This window comes from Dermochelys coriacea, chromosome 2, assembly GCF_009764565.3.
Source record: "Dermochelys coriacea isolate rDerCor1 chromosome 2, rDerCor1.pri.v4, whole genome shotgun sequence".
Classification (NCBI taxonomy): domain Eukaryota; kingdom Metazoa; phylum Chordata; order Testudines; family Dermochelyidae; genus Dermochelys; species Dermochelys coriacea.
The window spans coordinates 142,538,175-142,554,268 of record NC_050069.1 but is presented as its reverse complement, the minus strand read 5'-3'; the positions used below and the strand labels follow the sequence as shown (position 1 = coordinate 142,554,268).

At 44.3% G+C, this 16,094-nt stretch overlaps 1 protein-coding gene across 1 annotated transcript in view; it reads left to right on the top strand.

Moving 5' to 3' along the window:
* The window catches only part of ANKRD33B (ankyrin repeat domain 33B), a 102,182-nt gene that overhangs the window by 79,143 nt on the left and 6,945 nt on the right, over window positions 1-16,094 (top strand). Inside the window, exon 3 of the mRNA XM_038391137.2 lies at window positions 5,794-5,934. Within this exon, the coding sequence (XP_038247065.1) occupies window positions 5,794-5,934 (141 nt within the window). The remainder of the gene's footprint in view (window positions 1-5,793; window positions 5,935-16,094) is intronic.

The following is a 16,094-nucleotide window of genomic DNA, read 5'->3' as shown; positions in this document are numbered from 1 at the left end:
TGCTACCCTTGTAAAAGTTAACACTGTCTCTTCAAGGCTGTGGGGGAGAAAAACTCCGCATTTGGGAAGCTTCACAAGGGTGGGGTTTTATATTGCTTGGTAATTTACTTTGTTCTGTCTGTCATTACTTGGAACCACTTAAATCCTACTTTTTATACTTAATAAAATCACTTTTTGCTTATTAATTGATCCAGAGTAAGTAATTAATTTCTGGGAGAGCAAACAGCTGTGCATATCTCTCTATCAGTGTTACAGAGGACGGACAATTTATGAGTTTACTCTGTATAAGCTTTATACAGAGTAAAACAGATTTATTTGGGGTTTGGACCCCATTGGGAACTGGGTATCTGGGTGCTAGAGGCAGGAGCACTTATTAAGCTGTTTTCACTTAAGCCTGGTGCTTGTGGAGGACGTCGTTCAGACCTGGGTCTGTGTTTGCATCAGGCTAGCGTGTCTGGCTCAACAAGACAGGGTACTGGAGTCCCAAGCTGGCAGGGAAAACGGGGTCAGAGGTAGTCTCAGCACATCAGGTGGCAGTCCAAGGTGGTCTTTGTGACTCAACCCATCACAGAGAATTTTTGCCTGGGCTTATTTTAAGCCATGAGGCTACGTTTTCAGCCTCATAACTACATACATGAAATTATAACCTATAACCTTACTATAAAATTACTGTAACAACAATGTTTAGTGCATGATGAGCCTTCTGAAGACACCCGACATGACAAACTTTGCATTGGATACCACATAATCATTTTACGAGGATGAACAAGGGGGTGCTGGGTGTTCCCCCGAGGTACAGAGCATCACATATGGATTTATATACAGGCAATATGATATTCGCTGTCTTATTATCTATCCCTCTCTTAAAGATTCCCAACATTCTGCTAGCTTTTCTGACTGGCACTGCACATTGAGTGGATGTTTTCAGAGAACTCCACAATGACTCCAAGATCTTTTGCTTGAATGGTAACAGCTAATTTAGACCCCATCATTTTGTACCTATAGTTGGGATTATGTTTTCCAATGTGCGTTACTTTGCATTTATCAACATTGAATTTCATCTGCCATTTTCTTTCCCAGTCACCCAGTTTTGTGAGATCCCTTTGTAATTCTTCGCAGTTTGCTTTGGATATAACTATCTTGAGTAGTTTTGTATAATCTGCAAATTTTTCCACCTCACTGTTTACCCCTTTTTCCAGATTGTTCATCTATGTGTCTGATAATTCTGCTCTTTACTATAGTTTCAACAGTTTGTCCGGTACTGAAGCTTACTGGTCTGTAATTGCTGGGATCACCTCTGGAGCCTTTTAAAAAAAGGCTCCACATTAGCTATCCTCCAGTCATCTGGTACAGAAGCTGATTGAAATGATAGGTTACATATCACAGTTAGAAGTTCTGCAATTTCACATTTGAGTTCTTTCAGAACTCTTGAGTGAATACCATCTGGTTCTGGTGACTTATTACTGCTTAGTTTAACAATTTGTTCCAAAACCTCCTCTAATGACACCTCAATCTGGGATAGTTGCTCAGATTTGTCACCTAAAAAGAATGGCTCAGGTTTGGAAATCTCCCTCACAACCTCAACTGTGAAGACCAATGCTAAGAATTCATTTAGTTTCTCTGCAATGGCCTTATCGTCCTTGAGTGATCTTTTAAAAGCTCAATCGTCGAATGGCCCCGCTTATTGTTTAGTAGGCTTCCTGTTTCTGATGTACTTAAAAAAAATTGCTATTATTTTTTGAGTCTTTGGCTAGCTGTACTTCAAATTCTTTTTTGGCCTTCCTAATTGTATTTTTCACTTGCCAGAGTTTATGCACCTTTCTGTTTTCCTCACTACGATTTAATTTCCACTTCTTAAAGGATGCCTTTTGGCTCTCACTGCTTCTTTTACTTTGTTTAGCCATGGTGGCACTTTTTTTGATTACCTTACTATGTTTTTTAATTTGGGGTATACATTTAAGTTGAACCTCTATTATGGTGTCTTTAAAAAGTTACTGGGTCTTGTGCTGTGCACCACTTTGCAAGGTGAAACAGTACCAACCTTGGAAAAAGTGAGTTTAGTTGTATTTAATGGGATGCATAAGAAATTAAACAGCACAATGTTTCCATAAGCAAGTAATACTGTATAAATTGTACAGGTTCTCTCCAAGCTAGTCATGGAGTGAATGAAAAACAGATACTTGAGCTGGACAACAATCTCTCTCCAGGTCTTTAAATAAGAGACATGCACAGAGACAACCCGTAACTCTTGATGGTGGCGTGGGAGCACAATTTAAAGGTTGGGGAGCGCACACGACCACCCTTTCCATGCATTCGTCACCTCTGGGCCCTTTCCCACTCCCCCTGTGCCTCCCATGCCCTCTTGCCCCCACTCCCCTCAGAGAGCTCCTTCCTAACTTACTTCTCCCATTGCCTCCCCCTGTGGGCCAGAGCGGGCTTTGATACCTACCACTGAGCAGATTACTGCAGCTGCGAGCGAGGAAGGGACGGGATTCAGAAGGCTTCCCCATGCCTCCTCTGGTGTTGCTGTGCTGCCAGCTCCATCTCTCTTCCCTGCTCCAGGTGTCTCCTAGCAGGACTGAGCGGGAGTGCTTGGTGCTGGTGCCTTTCCCAGGCACATCCCGCTCAGGCGCACTCAGCCAGACTCCCACCTTGGCAGAAATTAGGGGAGGGGGACTCGTGACACCACATGCCCCTTCTCCCACGCAGGACAAAGAACTGTATACTGAGCGTAGTATTCTTGGTAGGAAGCACACCAAGCATACAGACGGACACACTCTTTGATGTTAGAAAGTATTTTCCCCCCATTCTGCAGCTTCCTAGTGCCATGCTTCCTCATTCGCAATCCCCTTTCACACCCTCTCAGTGCTCTTTCTCCCACTCCCACTAAACTACTGTATTTATAGCAGCCCAAGGTTACTGACACTATGGATCAGACTTCACATCTGTCATTAATAGTCAGCAATAGCATGCAATTCAAATATAACCATGGTAACTTCTTTTTAGAGCTTCATGAAGCTTTTGTAGCAAGCCTGAAATCACACAATACTCACCTGGTTTCAGGTTATGTACAAACTTTCTAGAGTTCACCTAGATTCACTGAAACACTGATGAACTTTTCAAGAGAACCTGGGCCAAATTCATGGCTTTGTATCAAAACCATATGACACGTTGAACTAAACATAATGTGAAATTTGGTATTTATGACTGTTTTATTTTGAGTCTGTGTTTCTTTGAACCTAAAATTTGAAGCAAACCTCAGGGTACATAAACCCCTGTGGATTGTAATTGAAGAGGTTTGCATGAATCCCTGTGATATTGAACAGCTGAGTTCCACACAGCTCTGCTTAGAATCATAGAATCATAGACTTTAAGGTCTTAATTTTCTTTGTTACTTTGCTGCTATTTTTTTGTCTTCACTTGAAGTTAGATCCAATCCCCTCGGGAGCTTTGACTATGATTTCCCCCACCCCATTCCCCATCTGTGTCAACTAGCCCAATCTGTAGTTATATTTTTGGCAACATGAAGAGCATCTTTAACAGTAATTAACATAGAGATTTTTTAAAAATTCATTTATTTGTATGTAATGCTGTTGTTTTAAATATCCTCACTATTCTGATGTTCTCTAGATATCCCTGGTTGAACAGAAGTGTTTCTGCTACATTGAGGCCTTCAGGCTATGCAAAGAGATACTTACAGATCAAGAGGCCAGTCCTGCAAACCTTCTGGGCACAGAGATTCCATTAGTGTTAATTGTCTTCATTGTCCTTATTTGTGGCTTGATCCTGCTCCCACTGAAGTCAATAGGAGTTGTGCCATCCACTGCAACATGAGCAGAATTGGGGCATTGGTTCATGTTATGGGCCCAGTTGAAAATGAGCGTAAATTATTGCCATTCTAATTTGGTATTTTTTTACACCTAGTTTGCACTCACTTTGTACTTGAACTAAGTGATGACACAAGGTGCAGAACCACTATGTATTTGGCCTTCAATTTCTTTGATTCTCGCACAGTTTAAACTCCTGTTATAGGTGTCTATGAAATTAACTTGATTTTCAAGGAAGTTTCCGGTTACACAAATGGGTTGGTGGGATTTGGCAAACCTCAGAGAAGGCTGAGACTGAAAAACATTGTTAACACTACGACTACAGATCTATCTAAAACCATTTAACTGGCAAAAAATTTGCTTTTTCTGCCTTCCAGAAGAAGTGTAGGACTTTGTTGGTGCAAACAACTGCTGATGAAAACTGCACCAAATGTGCTGCGACAAATTTCTTTTAAAAATTGCTCTGTGTGAATTACAATCTGCTTCAGTAACATTTCCGGATATACTTCACAGCCATGCATTGCAGAATATCCAACTGGACTGCAGAGTGAGATGACAGTACATTTTTTATAGCTCACAGTAGTTAAGTTGTGATTGTTGCAGCTGCCTGACAGACTGCATTATTATACAAACCATCAAACCATCATAAAATAAATGACAAGTGAAGGGAAAACTGTTTTGAATGAGTCATAATGGCACTAGATGTTTGTCATCTTCTGTTAGTCCTGTTGTAAGGGCTTGATGTTTTAATTGGTCTTCAGGCTTTTAGCTCCGTAACACTTATTATTTTAGCCAGTGATAGTCTTCCAGTGCTTTTCTTATCCCTGCTGACACCAGTGACACTGGCACACAAACCAAAGGAAATGAAAGGCAACAATTGCCATTTTTGGAGAGTAAAACTTGACAGCAGAACATCAGTCACATTGATTTTACTGTGAAGCCAGTAAAGCAGCCCCACTGGCCTATTGCTAGTGAGTGGCCCAGTGGCTCTCCACAACCAGGCAGGGAAAGAAATGGTGAAAAAGAGCAAAAAGAGAACACAAATAATCCCTTTGTCTAATATCAACCCACCCAAAGTTCTATTGAGATTTTCAGCTCTGTCTTGTGCAACCAGACATTAATCAAACTCCATGATTTTAGAGAAAAGGAACCAGGTGTCTGCATATCTCCATGGCAGTATCTTGTTCAGTTCTTTGACAATATGTGCGTACAATTAATAACTTCACACTTGCATCAGACCTTCCATTTTCAAAGAGTTTTAGGGGTCAGTTTGGTTTTCCCACAAGCCCAGTGTATGGGCAGAATGTCTTTGCACTGCCCTAATAGCAGACCCTGATGATTCTGTGTTTTGGCTTCCTCCATTCCAGCCCTATAACTGGCACAGCCTACATCCCCTAGTGCTGTTGTGTTGGCCGGCACACTGTAGGTGGTGGAACCACACAGCTCCACCTATTCCTTATCCCTTTCCACCAGTATGAATTGGGGGACACATCGTAGCCCCACACAGGCTATTCTTCCCTCTGTGCTACTGTCCACTGTATGGGTAACTGGTACAGGAAAGTAGGAGGCATCTTACTATGACATGCCACAATGTGGTTCTTAGCTATTCCCCAAAAACAACCCCTGGGGTGGGTAAGTAGGAGTGTTATTACATCAGTTTTTATAGAGGGGAAAGCCACACTCAGAGTCAATGTCAGAGCTGGAATTAGAACCCAGGAATTCCAGGCTCCTGTTCCCATGCACCTAGTCAGATCATCATGACACTTTAAGAGTAAATGCTAATGACTGCAGCATGTGAAAAAGGATGTGAGAGAATGGTATAGTATTAAGTAGCTGTGGCTTGCATATTTGATAGCTGCTAGTGGTCAACTAAAAGTTTCAAGCAGTCTAAACCTCAGAGTGATTCTTAACTCTAATATTTTTCAGTAGTGATAACTCTTCTCTCCCTTGTTTTATCCTTCTACAGGGCATATAACCATTACAAACTACTTGTTGAACTATTTTCCTGGTCTTGATATTGAGAAGAGGAATGTATTTGGATTCACAGCACTGATGAAATCTGCAATGCAAGGCCGAACTGAATGTGTCAGAGCCTTAATGTTGGCAGGTATTTGAAATTCTTTGCTTCATCAAAAAGAAAAGGAGTACTTGTGGCACCTTAGAGACTAACAAATTTATTTGAGCATAAGCTTTTGTGAGCTACAGCTCACTTCATCGGATGCATTTGGTGGAAAATACAGTGGGGAGATTTATATACACACACAGAGAACATGAAACAATGGGTTTTATCATACACACTGTAAGGAGAGTGATCACTTAAGATGAGCCATCACCAGCAGCGGGGGGGGGGGGGGGAGGGAAACCTTTCGTGGTGACAAGCAAGGTGGGCCATTTCTAGCAGTTAACAAGAACGTCTGAGGAACAGTGGGGGGTGGGGGGGGGGAGAAATAACATGGGGAAATAGTTTTACTTTGTGTAATGAATCATCAATTCCCAGTCTCTATTCAAGCCTAAGTTAATTGTATCCAGTTTGCAAATTAATTCCAATTCAGCAGTCTCTCACTGGAGTCTATTTTTGAAGTTTTTTTGTTGAAGGATAGCCACTCTCAGGTCTGTAATCGAGTGACCAGAGAGATTGAAGTGTTCTCCGTCTGGTTTTTGAATGTTATAATTCTTGACGTCTGATTTGTGTCCATTTATTCTTTTACGTAGAGACTGTCCAGTTTGACCAATGTACATGGCAGAGGGGCATTGCTGGCACATGATGGCATATATCACATTGGTAGATGCACAGGTGAATGAGCCTCTGATAGTGTGGCTGATGTGATTAGGCCCTATGATGGTGTCCCCTGAATAGATATGTGGACAGAGTTGGCAACGGGCTTTGTTGCAAGGATAGGTTCCTGGGTTAGTGGTTCAGTTGTGTGGTGTGTGGTTGCTGGTGAGTATTTGCTTCAGGTTGGGGGGCTGTCTGTAAGCAAGGACTGGCCTGTCTCCCAAGATCTGTGAGAGTGATGGATCGTCCTTCAGGATAGGTTGTAGATCCTTGATGATGCGTTGGAGAGGTTTTAGTTGGGGGCTGAAGGTGATGGCTAGTGGTGTTCTGTTATTTTCTTCGTTGGGCCTGTCCTGTAGTAGGTGACTTCTGGGTACTCTTCTGGCTCTGTCAATCTGTTTCTTCACTTTAGCAGGTGGGTATTGTAGTTGTAAGAATGCATGATAGAGATCTTGTAGGTGTTTGTCTCTGTCTGAGGGGTTGGAGCAAATGCGGTTATATCGTAGCGCTTGGCTATAGACAATGGATCGAGTGGTATGATCTGGATGAAAGCTAGAGGCATGTAGGTAGGAATAGCGGTCAGTAAGTTTCGGATATAGGGTGGTGTTTATGTGATCATCGCGTATTAGCACCGTAGTGTCCAGGAAGTGGATCTCTTGTGTGGACTGGTCCAGAATGAGGTTGATGGTGGGATGGAAATTGTTGAAATCATGGTGGAATTCCTCAAGGGCTTCTTTTCCGTGTGTCCAGATGATGAAGATGTCATCAGTGTAGCACAAGTAGAGTAGGGGCATTAGGGGACGAGAGCTGAGGAAGTGTTCTAAGTCTGCCATAAAAATGTTGGCATACTGTGGGGCCATGCGGGTACCCATTGTAGTACCGCTGATTTGAAGGTATACATTGTCCCCAAATGTGAAATAGTTATGGATGAGGACAAAGTCACAAAGTTCAGCCACCAGGTTAGCCGTGACATTATCGGGGATACTGTTCCTGACGGCTTGTAGTCCATCTTTGTGTGGAATGTTGCTTCATCAGTACTTCTTGCTCTGAATAGGATAGCAGTAAATCTATGAAAAGCTGGCCTTTCCAGTATTTACTTTATTGAGAGGCATGGTGGAGCTATTGATACAAATGAAAACAATTTCTGAATGTCTTGTAAATACAGAAGTGAAGCAGTTTTATTTATTATTATTGTTATTGTTGTGTATTATTATTATTGTTATAATAGTACTTTACACTGCTGTTGAATTTCCATCTCAGCATCTTAACAGAAATTACAAGCATTCATTGATTTAGACTTGCATCATCCATGAAAAGTAGATAAGTAAGTTGGGGACTTAGGTGAGGGAGGCTTGGCACCCTACAGCCCTGCTAGTGCATCCCAGCCCCTCCACCCCAATCTCAATGCACCCCCAGCTCTGCCAATTCACCCCAACCCTCTGAGCCCCAATTCCCTGCAGCCAAACCTTCCTGTAGCTTAATCCCCTCCAGCGTTGCCAGTGCACCCCAACACTGCTATGAATAAGTGATGGAAGAACATTCATTGAGAAATTGGAAGGTTCTTAGCTGACTGAAAAATGTGTGCTGTATGGCATAGAAATACTTTCTCTCAAATATAAAACAGTCAGTATTGTGGAGCAGAAACCCTGTCTGTGATTTCTCTCACCGGCCCTGCCATAAACTCCACTCTCCAACCATTCAGAAATGTAACCAGAAACACCATTCCACTGTCATATAGTTGTCCTTCACTCCAGGTACTGCATGTGAGCCGGGCTGTGGGAAGGGGGGAATTAACAATAATAGAAATGTTTGTATGCCAGGGAGTGAAGATTTCAGGGAGATGAGTTCCCTGCTTGTGGTGGGGGGGCCTGTGTACAGCATTGGGGAGGGGCCAAGTTGGAGGAGGGAATGCAGTGAATGGGTCAGGGCCATGAATAGGGATGTGTGGTAAGCAGGGCTGGTGTGTGTGTGTGTGTTTACATGGGGCGGGGGGGGGCTCAGTATACAAGTCCCAGTACATGATATGTACAATGGTCTGAAAGACCACTAGCACCTACCAACAACATATGTTTTCCTGTTAAAAAAAACTATGAAATTAAATGGCAAAGAACTATGTTAACACAGAGTTAAGGTTGCTTGGCAGTATGTCATCATGCCCATGCTTTTTCAACAGTGCCCCAATACACCCCATTAACACAAATACCTTTACTCTGCCAGCCTCACAGTTGTGGAAATGTACAAATTCTTCACCTCCTTTTACAACCCAGTCACTCTCACACACCAGGATTCCACCTAACACTATCAAAGGACATAAAGGTTGCACACGCCATCTTTCCTCTACCCTCTTTGAGCAATGCCTCAATATGCACACACTCACACTGGCTCTTGGCACTGTAAGATTCAGATCCTCACACACAGTCACACACTCAGCCAACTCCCCAGGAAGAACATCACACATATACACTTTAAGAACCACTTCAAACCTTTGATAGCCCTTTACCCTGAGGGTACATCTACATTTCAGCTCTGTGATTCCCAGCTCATGTAGACTTAAAGCTAATGTGCTAAAAACATCAGTGTAGCTGGGGTTGCACAGACAGTGGTTTGGGCTAGCCGCATGGTCCCCCTGGGCACACACTGGGCAGATAGCCCAAGTCACCCTCCCCCCTGTGCTGCCTGGGCTACACTGATATGTTTAGCATGCTAGCTTGAGCAGAGGTACTATGGGTACATCTATGCGAACTAGGAATCACAGTCCCACCTCAAATGTAGATATACCATATGTCAAACTGTCTGGAGTAGCTCAACACTGAGAGTACCAACTTCAGGGCAGACTGTCAAAAACAGGGCAGACCTCCCCCCAAAACTGGTGGTATGTTCTATAATTAGATTTCACCAACCCAGTAACAAGTGTGAATTCCTGGATCACTATAACAGTCTTACCATGGAGTCACAGACAATGACCTTGACCTCTCCAGTCTATCTTGTCACCCAGGCAAGTTGGACTTAGTGATAAATGGTCACTTACACCAAAAATCACACCATATTCAGGTTGTTTCCAGTTCCAAGAGACCAATCACTTACCCCAGATCAATTGTTACCCTAGATCTTACACCAAAGACAAGGCTTGTAGCCAATCCTGTAATGAACTATCTAAAGATTTATTAAATAGGAAAAAGAAATGAGAGTTATTTACAGATTAAAGCAAGCAAACCTATACATGCAAATGAGTTATTACCTATATCCTGAGAGTCAAAGTGTCTTTTGGGGCATACACAGGAGGTAACCCCTGGGGATCTCTGGCTTCAGTTTGGTGTCTCTAGCCCTGTCAGAGTTCAAACAGGAAAGAGATGGAAAATTTTCCTGAGACTTCTTAAGTCAGGTAAAGCCTAGCAAGGATATGTATCATATTGTTAATGCTGAAAATGTGCAGTATGCAGGAATAAGCTTATCTTGTGAATTTAGTAGCGATACAAGAGTACAAGGGAAAGCTAATGTTCTTCTTTGAGTAGTGTCCCTATGGGTGCTCCACTTTAGGTGTCTGTGGGTCCCTGCACCTCTAATCGGAGATTTTTGGTAGCAGTGTCCTGTTGAGCCCAAGCATGTGCTCTCTCTCCCTTGTGGTCTGCCTCCAGGCTATTTAGCACTGCATGGGGGAAGCCCCCTCACTTCCTTCTCTAGGGGCTTTGGCCTCTGACAGAAAGAGCAGTTGTCCCTTTCTTATCTGTGTCATTAGCATAAGTACAGGTTTCAGAGTAGCAGCCCTGTTAGTCTGTATTCGCAAAAAGAAAAGGAGTACTTGTGGCACCTTAGAGACTAACACATTTGTTAGTCTCTAAGGTGCCACAAGTACTCCTTTTCTATTAGCATAAGTAGTATTTGTTTTGTTACCTTTGTTCTCCCTAAAAGTACTCAGGCTAGTGTTTTGTTTTATTTTATTTTATTCCTTTGGTTTAAAAAGAAAAGAGAAAAAGGAAAAGAATTTCACTTTCCTTCCCTGTCTGAGGGCATTCCCCGCCCCCCGACATCTAGTAGACTCATAATTATTTCTTTTTCAGTTTTAAAAAAAAAAGACTATGTTCTTCTGCATATTCCTCCCTGCTAGAGGATGGTACCCCCTGCCCAGGGGCTTGCCTGGCTCTCTCTGCTCCAAGCGGTGCTTCTCCTGCCAGGAGTCATTTCCTGTAATGGCCAGACACTCACTGTGCCTGGGAGACCCTCACAGAAGTGCTTTACCTGCCACACCTAAAACCGCAGCCTCACAGGAGCTGGGAGCTGAAGTTAAAATTCCTCCCGATAGAGAAAACACTTCAGTCTGCAGGGGACTCCGGCGGGTGCTGACCCTGGCTCATCCCCGGAGCCTTCACTTCCAAAGGGGTCGAGTGGTGAAGAGGAGAAGAGAGAGAGAGAAAGAAGAAGAAGCCACCAGCAGACTGCCCCTGGAAAGGCTCCTCCGAGCAACTGGCCAGCCAGAGGGGTGCTCCCCACTGCGGCCATCTCGGTAGGACCATACCAGCAGAGCAACCTGCTGCTGGCTCTGGTTCAGCATGGGGGCTTCCTGCTGGGAGCTCTGCCCTCCGCACTGACAAGGGGCTTCTGTGAGCCCTGCGCTGCTCTGAGCTCTACTCTGGGCAACTACTGCAGCCAGCGGGCCCAGTTACGGTCCCATCTCGACACAGAGAAGCCCTGCTGTCAGCTCTGCTTGGGCACAGAGACCCCAGAGGCTTCCACCCTCATGCTCCCAGCAAGAGGCAACAGCACCGTCCCCTAAGGAGAGGGGACAGTTACCGTACCAGCTCTAAAAGAGCTGCACAGAGAAACCCTTCGGTACCAGATGCAACAAAATTCCCATCTAGGAAGTGTTCTGCACCTTCCCAACCATTGATACCGACACAGACTCCTCTGGGGTTCCGGATGAGCCCACGGTAACACAGGTGCTCTGATACTGTGGAGACCTGTGGCCTTAGTACCCAGGGAGAGACCATTACCATACTGTCTCTAAAAAAGTGGCACCAACAAACTTTTTGTACTGGGCAAAACGCTCATTTAGGGAGTGCTCTGCCCAACTATCGGTACTGACAATGTACCACGGATTCTCCTCTGTGGTACCAAATGAACCCATGGTACTGCATGACCTGGAGACCTGATGATTGGGGAAGAACCATAATCCCCATTACTTGGTACCAGGACCCCGGTATCAAGCACATCCCGGCACCCAGAACCGCTCTTAGCACTGGGCTGTATACTGCAGTCATCAGCACCCTTACCCACTGACAAATCTGACACTGGCCAGGAGAAGATCATTCCCTGGCCCCTCAAGATGGCCCACCATCACACTACAAGGGTCATCCCCAATTCCAACCGCCCGTACCTGCCTTCCTGCCTCTCCCTCCCAAGGCCATATTGTAACTCTTCGGGTATATACACACACATGGTGCGACCGTTTCCGGTGTCTCTCAGGAAGAGTCCACCAGATGGTTTGCTACAGCCTGGCACCTGAGCCAGGGCAGGAGAGCACCTGAGCCAGGACAGGAGACAGCTTTTTCAGAACAGGAAAGAAGGGGGAAGGGGAAAAACAAACAAACAAAAAAACCACACCTGAAGAGGAAGCTACCTCTTCAGCACACTTCTCTTCATCTCTCCCCGATGAGACTGTGCTGCCCACCCCTCATCACTCGGTGAAGATTTAAGAACTTTCTGGATCTTACCAAGAGGGTGGCAGATGAGCTGCAGATTCCTTTACAGGAAGTGGCAGATGCACATCACAAGTTGGTGGAAATTCTGCACACTACCTTCTCATCTAGAACTGTCCTCCCAATTAATGAGCTGATTCTAGATCCTACCAAAATTATCTGGCAGAGCCAGCCTCCATTGCACCAACCAGCAACAGAATGTAAACAAAAACAACCCTACATCTCTACCCAAAGAGGCAGACTTTGTTTTCAACATCCGCAACCCAACTCCATCATAGTGGATGTGGTTAATGCATGAAGCAAGCAACATAATGTCAAGTCAACTCCATATGATCAGGCTTCGCAAGATGGTGTATTAATCAACAACATTCTGAAACATTCCTGGAAACACAAAAAGAATAGATTCAGATCATTCTTAGAGAAGGTCAGTTAATAGCCAGAAGGGTCCTAGAGACACCACTGGATGTAGCTGTTACAGCTGCCTGCTCAGTCTCCATGACAGTGGTACTGAGGTGGGTTGTGGGTTTTTTTTTTGTTCGCGACACCTCTCTAGATTTCCCAAAGAGCTACAGACTTCCAATTTGAAAGGCCAAACTCTTTGCGGAGAAGACAGATTTTTTCTCCACACCCTGAAGGATTCTCGGACCACACTACACTCCTTAGGAATCTACACTGTGGAACAGAAGAGGATATACCTCTCAACCACACCACAGATCACAATCTTCTCAATACTCACCATCTCTGTGCTGTTATGAGCCACAGTGTAAGAGGCCCAGGGCTCAAAAGTGAGAACAGTCTGCACCCCAGTCCATGACCTCTCAAACTGCCTCTTATAAGCACTTTGATGAGCTGGTCGGGGGCCTGAACAATGATATCTTACAGCATCAGCTGCCATCTATATACCTGTCACGCCACTCAGACGTCACCTTACCTTACTTCACAGCAGTTAGGACCAGTTCCAGAGCAAAGAGGTTGATTTCTAGCCCTAAACAGGGTGCCTACTTCCATATCTCAATACAACCATCGTACAGCAGATTTCCTACTGCTTACCTTTGGGGAAGGATCATTATAGGTACAGACTACTCCACACAGAGTAGTCTCCAAGGTTCACTTCATTGTAGTGGCATACTAACCCCAGTACAGTGACTGGACTTTATCAGCACCAACCTGATGCAGTACAAGCGAGAGCGCTCCTCTCACTACCCACATTCACCAGCCTGGGACACATGTATCCCTAATATCCTGGGGAGCTCACCTACACAACAACAAGGTTCAGGACAAATGGCCTTCCACAGAAATGACCTTCCATATCACTCTTTTGGGGTTAGGGGCTGTCAGGAGTGCCTGTGCACAAACTTTGCCTTTCATCAAAAACAACACACAAAGGTTATGATGGACTTAATGTGACCTGTATGTTTTGTATAAACTGCCAAGGAGCTGCCAGATCTCCCTCCCTCCACAAGACAGCATTCAAACTTTGGAATTGATGCACCCATCACAAAGGGCTCATCTCAGCTGTCTGTCTACAAGGGATACAGAATGGGATAACCAACAGTCTCAGATGAAATTTTCTCACGACAATGAGTGTACACTGAATTCATAGGTGCTTCAAGATATAGCCACCCTTTGGGGAAACATTCACTGGCAGTTGCCCTCATTTTCCCAGTGGACAGGGCCCACTTGTATGTGTTTTCCCAGTTTTTTACCTATCCAAGATTCTGTTGAAAATTCAACGAAACAAAGCGAGAGTTATTGTGATTGCCCCTCTTGACTATGACAAGTCTGGCTCCCTTACCTGATGCAGATGGCAATATGCCCTCCTGTTCCTCTGACGTCAGCCCATTCCTTATCCGCTCTCTCAAAACAATGGGCTGATCCTTCACCGCAACCTATGGGTCCTCCACCTCCAGGCTTGGATCTTTCTTTGTTCCCAGGCTTAGAAGCAGAATGCTCTGACAAGTTGAAACACATGTTGCAACACAACCACAAGTTGACCACTCCACATACCTATCTACAAAATGGAAATGACTCCAAGTTTGTACCATTCCAAACGGACAGACCCAACCTAATCTTTCCTCCCTCTGATTTTGCACTACATTTTAAACTCTCACTCAGCTCCCGTAAGGTACATCTTGTGGAGAAAATGGCTTCTCACTTGGAGTTTACTCAACCACTAATGTGTAGACTCTTTAAGGGCATTGGGATTCTCTTCCCCTATGTGACTCCACCCTCTCCAGCCTGGGACTTAATCTAGTTCTTAGGGCTTGGACTAGACCTCCCTCCGAGTCCAGGGCAACTTGTTCTCTCTTACACCTGTCCATGATGACAGCATTTCTAATTGCCATCACCTCAGCTAGGCACATATGAGAAATAGCGGCCCTGATGGCACACCCATCATTCACGGCCTTTGTCTTTAAATAAATAAATTAAGTAAATAAAAACAACTCTAAGGCCATATCCCAAGTTTCTCCCTACTTTTTCTGCATTTTCCATATGAATCAAAGATCCATCTATCTGTTTTTTCCCAAAACCACATTGTGACAACTGGGAGACAATTGTGCATATGCTAGATATTAGAAGGACATTAGCATTCTACTTGGACAGGACTAAGGTCTTCAGGAAATCCTCTAAACTCTTCCTTTCATCCACAGAAAGATCCAAAAGTTCTGTGATAGCTGCTCAAAGACTATCAAATGGGTCTCTAGTTGCATTAATCACTTAGCAAGGGCACAACCTGCTTCCGTCCATACGCACTCCATGAAATCAGTTCCTATCTCAATCACATTCCATAGGGATACCCCTATCTCCCCAATCTATAGAGCAATGACTGGGGCCTCTGTCCATACTTTCACAGAACATTATGCGATCACTGAAGATTTGGCCGCTGATACCATCTTCGACTCCACAGTACTCTCTGTAGTAAAAGACTCTGCTCCAAAGTCCCAGCCTCCAGTGGTGGGCTCCGGAGTCACCTAAAGTGGAGCACCCATAGGGACACTACTCGAAGAAGAAGAGGAAGTTACTCACCTTGTGCAGTCTTCGAGATGTGTGTCCCTATGGGTGTTCCACAACCCATCCTTCTCCCCTCTACTTCGGAGTTCTCTATAGGGCTCTGTGGTAGAGAAGGAAGTGAGGGGGTTGTGAAGCACCGTCCATGCAATGCTAAATAGCCTGGAGGCAAACCATGAGGGAGAAAGAGCACATGTGTGGGCTCAACAGGACACTGCTACCAAAAATCTCTGATTAGAGGTGCAGGGGCACACAGGCACCTAAAGTGAAGCACCCATAGGGACACGCATCTCGAAGAACCATCGTTACTGCACAAGGTGAGTAACTTCCTCATTTGGGTACCTTATCTCTGTATTTCCATACTTTCCAACAGTAGGTATTTTTAAGAATAGTTTTACAATAGCTTATGTTAAAGGACCATTGAAGTTTTCAAACATTTGAAATCCAGGAAGCTTTAAGATCTTCCTCTGACCCCCCCACCCTTCCACCCCAACCCCCACACACTTAAATAACTGATATGTATTTACATTATTAATTCCAGTATTGTGAGGTTTTTAGACTGGCAATTTCAGCTGTGCTTAGATGTAGTGCATTGTAAATCCTGAAGCTTGCTAATCATACTGAATACTAAGCAAGTAAGTAATCAGAAAACAGTTGTAAGAAATTTTTGATGGCATTCTTCAAAGTCATGGATTCCATGATTTTCCGTTGTTTACTTTATTATCATGACTTTCCCTTTCCCCTATGCCCCATAGGACTAAAGTGGTATCGTTGCTTCAAAGGATGTTG